The 9,000-nt window shown below is 52.8% G+C and overlaps 2 protein-coding genes across 3 annotated transcripts; both read right to left on the bottom strand.

The window, feature by feature from the left end:
- Nucleotides 1-6,297: 6,297 nt before the first annotated feature.
- Nucleotides 6,298-7,134, bottom strand: TMEM239 (transmembrane protein 239). Of its 2 annotated transcripts, none has more exons than XM_008047994.2 (2): nucleotides 7,019-7,134; nucleotides 6,298-6,937 (listed from the first exon to the last, which is right to left on the bottom strand). In XM_008047994.2, exon 2 carries the CDS (start codon nucleotides 6,872-6,874, stop codon nucleotides 6,416-6,418), a length of 459 nt encoding a protein of 152 aa, XP_008046185.1. In that variant the 5' UTR covers nucleotides 6,875-6,937; nucleotides 7,019-7,134; the 3' UTR covers nucleotides 6,298-6,415. The 2 variants fall into 2 exon arrangements, with proteins under 2 accessions (XP_008046185.1, XP_008046184.1); XM_008047993.2 differs by having other exon boundaries at nucleotides 6,403-6,885; nucleotides 7,019-7,098.
- A 490-nt stretch (nucleotides 7,135-7,624) lies between these two features.
- Nucleotides 7,625-8,239, bottom strand: CUNH20orf141 (chromosome unknown C20orf141 homolog). Its single transcript, XM_008048000.1, has 2 exons — nucleotides 7,974-8,239; nucleotides 7,625-7,880 (listed from the first exon to the last, which is right to left on the bottom strand). The coding sequence occupies exons 1-2, from the start codon at nucleotides 8,237-8,239 to the stop codon at nucleotides 7,625-7,627; spliced, it is 522 nt and encodes a 173-aa protein (XP_008046191.1).
- Nucleotides 8,240-9,000: the final 761 nt, after the last annotated feature.

Consider the following 9,000-nt stretch of genomic DNA (forward strand, 5'->3'; position numbering starts at 1 on the left):
GCACCTGTATTTCCAGCTACTTGGAAGGCTGAGGCGGAAGGATCGCCGGAGCCCAGCAGGGCGAGGCTGCAGTGGCCAGGAGCGACCAATGCATTCCAGTCTGGGTGCCGAGTGAGACTCCAACTCAAAAAAAAAAAAAAATCAGCCGGGTGTGGTGGTGCTCATCTGTGGTTCCAGCTACTTGGAAGGCTGAAGTGGAAGGATCGCCTAAACCCAGCAGGTCAAGGCTGCAGTGGCCGTGTGTGTGCCACTGCACTCCAGCCTGGGTGACAGAGTGAGACTCCAACTCAAAAAAAAAAAAAAATAATAATAATAATAAGATGATGATGAAAACTATTTATGCCACCCTGACCTGAAGCCTTGCTTCATTACCATGTTAAAATCTCTGCCCTGGAGAAGAGATTCCCTTTGCTAGGCACATATAGTTCCAAGTGCAGAACAAAAGATGAGACTGCACACACTCCAGTTCTCCCTGGAAAACCCCACCTCTTTTCAGGAATCCCTTTCCCGGGTCTCTACTACATGCCCTAAAAATACTCTTAAAACCTCCCTTTGCCTGCCTCCCAGAAGGTACTTTAGCACAAACGCCCCTTCTCCATTCCTTGATCAACCTGTTGATGAAAGATGCCAAACTCTGTAAAATATTTCAGATGTTTTATTCTGAGTCAAATAGGAGTGGCCTGAAGCTCATGACACCTATCCCAAGAGTTCCTGAGAATGTGTGCCCAGGATGACTGAACTGTAGCTTGGGTATATATGTACATTTGAGGAAGACAGAAGTTACAAGAATTCATAGATCAATACATATAAGGTTTACATTGGTTTGACTGGGAAGGTGGAACATCTCCAAGTGGGGGCTTGCGGGTTATAGGTGGCTTCAAAGATTTCCTGACTGGTAATTAGTAGCAAGAGTTAGGCTCTTATCTAAGGAATTTTGAAATCAGTAAATGGGTGGCTTGAGGAATAATGAGGGAGACAAGTTTCTTAGTATGTAGGTGTAGACTAATATGTGGCAGACTTCAGAAAATGGATAGTGTCTTAAAAGGTGCCTGGAGTCAGGACTTCCCAAGAGATGGCATCTGCAGGATCATAAAATACATTTCATTTCTTCCTTTATGCCATAGTCAGATTGGAAAGCTAGCCTCATTATATAGGGTTAATAAAAACCTGTCTGATGAGTCTTTGTAGGGCGTGACTCCTTAGCTAGGAATTTGGACAGAGAGAAGGGGGAAAAAGTCCAGTTTTTCAGAAAGTCCAGTTCAAATCAATAAAGTTTTGCTTTGCTTAACCGAACCTGGTCGCCTTAACCGAACCTGGTCGCCTGCTATTGGCGAGAACCGCATGGGATAGGGAAAAAAACTTGTTGAGGTCAAAGGATTCCCTTGAGGGTGGTAACAATCCGTATAAAGAAAGCAAGCATTAGTTCCAGAATTTGGATCAAAGTGTTTGCTCAGCAGAAAGAAAGGAAAAAAACTTGTCCAAAGCTGGCTCCATCCAGATCCTGACAGAATCTCACAAAAGACGGCTCTTTACCCCAGGGAGAATGGGATAATATCAGACTAGGGTTGGGTCAGGAGTCTGAGTCAGTCGAGCTGGGCTGTTCCTCCCCAGGAGTCTCATGAACTCCGCCTCTGATGCCCATGCCGGAGATTGGGGTTAAGAGGTGAAGAGTCAACGGGCTGCCGCTGTGATGACAGTGTGGCTGAGATGCCGCTCCCTGGCCTCAAGCCCTGCCCCTCCCCAGTGCTGGTGTCCCGGTCTGGGGAATCACTCCCCTTCCGCCTCCCCAGCCATGCCCGACTCTTCCCCGCCAGAGCCAGAGATCTCCGCCAGGGGGCGCGCCTTGCACTGCCGGTCGCCGGGGCCTCGTGATGCGAGTCTGGGAGACATCGATGCTCCAGGATCGGCAGCAGCTTCTCAGTGTGGATGCCCATGGCCCTCTGATCTGGGCTGGGTTTGGGATTTGGCTCCTAGCTTCAGGACTTCGTCCACCCCGCTCTGCCCGAGGTCAACGCTTCCGCCAGACGCCCTCCAGCCCCTCGCCCTCCAGTCACCCTCGCCCCTTTCCCGCGCCCCTGAGCCTGGGGGGCGGCTTCCGGTGTCCTTGACGCCATACAGGGATCCTTCGCCGAGACTTCGCCCCAAGGGTGGCCGCTATCTGACCAGGCGCTCCAGCTTCTCCTATGCGCCATCCGTCCCCCTCTCCTCCCAGCCCGGACGCGGCTCCTTCCTTCTCCAGCACTCTGTGCCCCTCCCCTGGGCGTCCAGAAGGCGCTGTATAGGTCGCCTCGCCCTCCTGGTGATCCCGTCTCCTCCTTCCTTCCGTGTGGCCGCTGACTCCTCTGGATGAGCCGTTTCCCCGCCCCCAGCTTCTCTCAGCCTCCCATAGCCTCCCCCTTTTCCTGCACCCGGGAATCTGAGGAAGAGCGACCCCTCTGGCTTCCTGCACCTGGCCCTTGGAAGTCCTGGCTTCCTCCTTTTGGGGGTCCCTCTCCTTCCCCCGGGGAGGACACTAACGATTCATCTCTTGAAGAGGTGCCCCTCAGCAGCATGCGCCCCTGAAGCCCCCTCCATGTTGCTTGGGGCAGAGGAAAGGTCTGCAGCCTCCTTCCCGGCTCCCCACACCCAACACCTCCCTAGGCTGACACCTCCTTCTTGGCCGGCACCTCCTCCCCTCCAGTTCATGTCCTGCCTGAAATTTTTTGCACCAAAGTGGTTGCAGGATTCCTGCTCCCCCTTTCCAAACCCATCAGAGCAGGCTGTGGGTAGGGTGAGGGAGGGCCGGCAAAGACATCTACCCAGCTGCCCAGGTCACACACAAGCCAGTGGCACAGTTCTCTCTTCTTGGCCCAAACTTGGAAGACTTAGAACGCCTTCATTTCAGACGTTCCCTCTCCCCAGGCTCGCATTTTAAAGCCTTTGCACTCTATCCAGACTTTATCTACATGTAAAGGAATTTTGGGAGTTATGCTGACGATATCATTTTTCGTCTCTGTAAGGTCCCTCGCTATATTCCCTTTTATCTCTATATCCCACTCCCTTTGCCTGCCCCTAGAGTTGTTCATTCCGTTCTGTTTATCTTTCGTTTTTATGTGCTCTTGCCAAAAAAGTGTCTTGTTTTGCTGGCATGGGTTTTAAATTTATGTGAAAGGAATTGTATTAGTTCTCATTCAGTTTTTCCACTCAATGCTAAGATTTTAAGATTGATCCTCAGTGCTTCTGCCTTTTCTCACTGCTGCCTCCTCACCATAGTGCTCATGGACCTTGTTTTATCTTTCCCTGCCCCACCAATAAAGGTAAAATAATCGTTCGCAAACATATCCCCTTACACAGTGCTTGTCAAACATTGGTGTGTACATGTATCCCCCGGGAATTTTGTTCAAAGGCAATCTCTGATTCAGTGAGTCTGGGGCAGGGCCTGAGACTGCATTTCTGATCAGCTCCCAAGTGGTGCCAAAACTCCTGGTCTTGAGACCACGTTTTGAGGAGCAAGGAACTTATGGACTTCTGTGAAGATTCACTTTGAGTTGCCAGAGCTTAGGTTATGTGTTGATCTAATTTGATGAGTATCACCCATCTGCCCTCCAGTCAGCCTGCACCTCCTTACCCCACACCTTCAGGGCAGGAGAATGAAAGGTTTATATTTATGTGGGGAGGGGAAGAAGGCCTTCTCCTCACTCTGCCTGTATCCTGTCTACCAGTGCAAATGATTTGGGCCCAAATCTCCTCCCTCCCTTAACTGGAATGGACCTGAGGCTCCAGAGCAACAATGCCCCTGGCCAACAGTCCATGGCCAAATCAATGATGGATCTAAGCCAGGCATCCTGGTCTCACCCTCACCACATAGGACCCCGAATCTTCAGCCTACCAGACGTCTAGAGTGGCTTGTCTCGTGACCTCCCTAGGCCTGGGCTTTATCTCTGACAGGTGCTCTTAAGAGTCGTGGGAGCTAGGCATGGTAGCTCACGCCTGTAATCCCAGCACTTTGGGAGGCAGAAGCAAGAGGATTGCCTGAGCTTATGGGTTTGAGACCACCCTGGATGACTTGGCAAGACCTTGTCTCTACAACAAATCAAAAAATTAGTTGGGTATGGTGGCACACGCCTGTAGTTCCAGCTACTTGGAAGGCTAAGGCAGAAGGATCACCTGAGCCCAGCAGGTAGAGTCTGCGGTGGCCGTGAGCTGTGAGTGTGTCACTGCACTCCAGACTGGGCAACAGAGTGAGACTCTGACTCTAATAAAAATAAAATAAAAAAAAAAGCCATGGGGTCTTCAGTTCGGTTGTTTGTGTTTCCTCCAGTCCCCTTTATTTTCCCTTGTGCAGCCTGTTAGTGCAGCCTGTTAGGACTTAGATGGGCCGGCCTCACCACTGGCAAGTGGCTATCCTGAGCCTGACTTCCCATCTCTAACATGGAACAGTGACTGCATAACTACAGCTTATTGTGCTAGGAACTCCTCCGGGTCCTTCACCTGCATGCCAGAAACCCCACAGGATCCCTGAGACAGATGTTCTTGCCTTTGTTCTAACCCATGAGGAAACGGAGTTCAGGAAGATTTAGTAATTTCTGTCAAGGTCATGGATTCAAGTACAGCCTCAGCTCGTACACCAAAGCCCATGCTAACCACAAGGCTGTGTCACCTCCATATCCTACCTTGCCTTCAGGTCATATGTCATGGAGAACTACAAAGAAACAAGAAGGAAAGACTAGTCTTTGAGTGTCAGGCACTGATGCTGAAGGCATCTAATTAGTGACCTGCAAGATTACAAAACTCTAGTAAATGAGTTTGGCAAAATGAACTAGGGCTCTAGGGGCTGATGCCTAGGGCCTGAGTATTTTGGTGGCAGGAGAGAAGGACCTTGGGTCTAGGGTTTCAGGAGCAAGGAATTTTTAGGGTTAGATACAAAGTAGGGGTCAGGAATGGGCAGGTTGGTCAAGGAGTGTGTGGGGCTCAGGTGAGTGGGTCTTAACTGTGGGCAAAGTTGTTGATCACATACCTTACTTGATAATAACTGATCACTCAATGTTTTGTTTAGAGGGGTCTTCAGGTGTACAGATGGTTAGCATCCAGGGCATCAAGGGGTGCCACCTTCCAAGGCCATTCTGGTGCCATGAGCAGCTTGCTGGGCCAGTTTTGGAAATCCCAGGGCTCTGCTTTCCCCACTCATACAGCTGTGCAAGTATCTCCTGGCACCAAGCCCCAGCCACAAGCATTTCATAATCAGAAGAGTCTAACATCTGCACATTTTGAGATTCCATGGCATATGACTTTCTACATCTTGTCCTCATCCTCCAACCTCTGTTTACCATTTTAGGGCCAAAATCCTATCCATGACAGAGCATTTCTCTGACAGCTTGGGGAAGCATCCTGCTCTTTCAATGGCCTTCAGGGTCAAAAGATCTTTTGAGCCGACAGAATGATCTTAGTGTTCAAAAAACAATATCTCACAGTTTTCTGGTCTTTACAAAGTGCTTCTTCACAAATAGATATTGCCTTTGACTCACAACCCTATGACAGGGTTGGGATCCACTCAACGCTGAGGCTCAAAAGAATTAATTGGCCAAGGCCACACATTGTGTAGCTGACAAAAATGTGACTTTTTTTTTTTTTTAATAACAGAACTTGGACTCTTAAAAGAGTTAGCAGGTACTCTCTGGGAAACTCACTACTCTGGTCGGCCTATTTCTCAGACTTGGGAATGTGCACTAGGGCAGGAAGTAGGGAGTCTTGGGAGGGTGATGCTTGCACTAAAAGGTTTGAGAGGTGAGGTGATGTCTCATGGCACTTATGGCCGGCCTCCTCCCAGCTAGGTTTTCATCAGTGGCCCCTTTGTAGAGCCTGGAAGTGGAGAGAGGAGATTGGTAGGTGGAATGGCAAGTCCAGGGGTACCCAGGTAGAAGTTCTCAATGAGTCTGTAGCTGTGACAGCTGAGCTGCTGTGAGAAAAACATGCTGTCAGTTGCCAAGAGGGCCCTAGTGGTGTCACCACTTTCACATGGGCACTCTCAACAGCTTGGCCAAGGACTAGGTGGGAAGGTCAAGGATTGTGTGGGGATTAGGTGGGTGAGTCTTAGCTGTGGCCAAGTTGTCGATCGCATACCTTACTTGGCAGTAACTGATCACTCAATGCTTTGTTTAGAGGGGTTAGCAAAGTCATCTGTCCTGTCCCCTCTTCTCAAAGTCCCTGGCCCCTCACACCAGGTACCCGCGGCATTGGCTTTAGGAGGGTGCCCTGGGGTCAGACTGGTCTATCTGTGGGCTCCAACAGCACAACACATGCCCTGCCCATGCCAGGGACTGGAGGTCTGCAGTCTGCCGAAGCCGTAGGCCCTGGTCCCACTGCCCTCCCTCTCTCCCAGGTCTCAGGCCCTAGGCCAGGACTCAACAGACACAGGCAGTGGGATGGGGTTGCCCTTCTATTGGTCCAAGTCCTGAGTGTAGCCTGGGTGTGTCATGGAGGTGAGGAGCCCCACCAGGCTCAGCAGCGTGGAGAAAAGCAGCAGGAAGGAGGCTGTGAAGAGGAGAGTGGGCAGGGCACTGAGCACCAGCAGCAGGACAGCCGGCAGCAGGTGATGCCACGCTGCAGCCACGACAGGCCACAGGGAGCTCAGCAGGTGGGAGCCGGTGGTGAAGAGCGCGTGGCATAGCATCAGTGCCAGCAGCAGGTAGAGTATCCCCTCCAGACCCCACAACACACGTAGCAGTGGCTGCCGCCAGGCCGATGTGCTCCACCACTGGGCCCAGCTCGGGGGCACGCGGCCCGCCCACCAGCGCACCCAGCCCTGCTGTGTGACCCAGGCCGACCAGGGCACCGGGCGCTGTGGCCCCTCGCCGGCCCCGATGGAATCTGTCTCCACTCGCGGCTGCTGCATCATGGTTGGTGCACCTGTGGAGAGGGCCAGGCCAGCTGCAGGAGCAGCCCTGGAGATATCTGGGACCTCAGGGTAGGGGAAGGTGCAGGGATCAGGAGGGCATCAGCGTGGGTGGGGTGGGGCTTTCAGCTGGGGCCTGAGACTTACCCCTGGGCAGCGTCACCTAAGTCATGTTGCTTCCTGCAGCACCCAGGATGGCCTCGCAGCCAGATCCAAGCCCCCACTCTTACCCACTCCCACCCTCCTTAGAGGAGCCCCTTTGTGACCCGGGCTGGGGTGGGGTCCAGCCAAGAGAGGGGCCGCTGCAGAGCGTGAGGCCCACCTGAGTTCCTGTCCATGGATCCTCCAGCCTGGCAGGGGTGCCTGGGGAACCCGCAGATGTAGTTTCTCATGCTTTCTTATGGGAAGTCCTCCCTGGATCCCTGTCCCTTCCCTGCTGACCGACATCCATCTCCACTCCACTCTCTTACAAGTCTCTCTCTGGATCCTCATTCTCCAGAACCACAGAGAGGCCAGAATGGCTGCCTCCAATCTGCAGCTCTGAGGCAGCTACCACATCCTGCCCCGGATCCCTGTCATGTATCCTGCCTTCCTCTGCTGCCCCAAGACCTAGGTATCCACTGCCCAAAATATGGGGCCAGTGGTCCCCTGAGATTCAGGCTGGGAATAAAGGGTATCTTCCCACCTGCACAGTAAGGATAGAGGAAAGGGAGCTTGAGGAAGCAGGATGGCCAGTGTATTTTTGGAGGGCACTCAGTTTTGAGGTGGAGCACTCAGACCCAAAAGGAGGCAGAAAGTCAGGCCGAGCAGGGCCAAGGGCACACCGCGGGCTCCCAGTAGCAGCCCCAGTGCCATGAGCAGCAGTAGCAGTGCATCCTGGTGGCGAAGTTGTCCTGTGACTGTCCCTGCCGGTAGGAATACAGCCTCCCGCCGTCTTAGACCCTCGCCAGCCCCCTGACTCCGGGACCTTGTGACAAGTTTATGCTGCAGCAGGGTGGGACCTGTGGGCCTGTGGAGAGAGAGGATAGCGGCTGGGTTTAGGGAAGCTGATCACTTGCCCACCCGCCTACAGCACCCACCAGCCAGGCTGCTGAGCACTTACCTGTGGAGCAGGTCGAAGGCGAGGAAGCTGACCAGTAGCAGCAGCAGCAGTAGGGCTAGGCCAGCCATGGAAAAGACTGCCTGGATCATCAGCCCTAGTGCCATCAGCCCTAGGACACTATCCAGGATCTGGACCCAGCTGGAGTCCATGAGGGTCACACATGGAGGCACTGGACTACCCAATCCCTCCCCAGCACCCAGGCCTCTGAGAGAAACCGGGATCAGATCTGCAGAGGCTTTGGGCCTGAGTAAGCAGAGCAGGGACATGGGGGGAGGTGGAGGTGACTGGAAGAGCTAGTGCTGGAAGGGAGTATGGGGATGGAAGTGTGGGAATGTGGGAAGGGAAAGGACCCTGGCAGACACTCAAGAGTGATCTCAGGGAGTGAGGAACTGGGTTCCTTGGGGATCTCCCCCTCCCCACATATTCACTGACCAAACTCCCCTCACCTACTCCCACTTTGGTCAGTCATTCTGGGACTGCACAGCTGAGGTATTGTGACCTGTTGCCAGGTGGGGATCTGGGGAAGGGAGGGGCCTGCTGCTGATCTGGTCTTATGAGCAGCTGGTGGCCTACGTGGGACTTAGCCAGAAAGCCAGGAATTTCTGAGAACTAAGACTCACCCTCTTGCCTTTGATAATTCTCTACCCTCGAGCCTTCTCTTGGGGATCTGTGTTGTCAGGAAGGCATTCTAACTCCATTACTACTTGGGCATCTGTCCAAGGATCTGCTTTCTTCTTCCTGTTAGTTCCCAGAGCTGCTTGTCCAAGGGCGTCATCCAATATCTTTGTGCCCTGCTCTCTTCCCCAGGAGTCGGATGATGCCTGTGGTGCTTTAAGGGAAAATTTTTAGGCCAGCAGTCTTGGAATGCAGAGATAGGTTCTACTAGGAAGCCACCTGAACTTTTCTGGACTGGGCCTCCATGTTACCTGCTAATTGGGGGTGGGAGCAGGAGGGGGCTGTTCAGGTATTCCAAGCATTACAGTTTGGAGGAAGTATTATGGATACTGGAGTAACCCAGCTTATGAGG

The sequence above is a fragment of the Carlito syrichta genome, unplaced genomic scaffold (genome assembly GCF_000164805.1).
Source record: "Carlito syrichta isolate Samal-C Ts95f unplaced genomic scaffold, Tarsius_syrichta-2.0.1 Scaffold120447, whole genome shotgun sequence".
Taxonomy (NCBI): domain Eukaryota; kingdom Metazoa; phylum Chordata; class Mammalia; order Primates; family Tarsiidae; genus Carlito; species Carlito syrichta.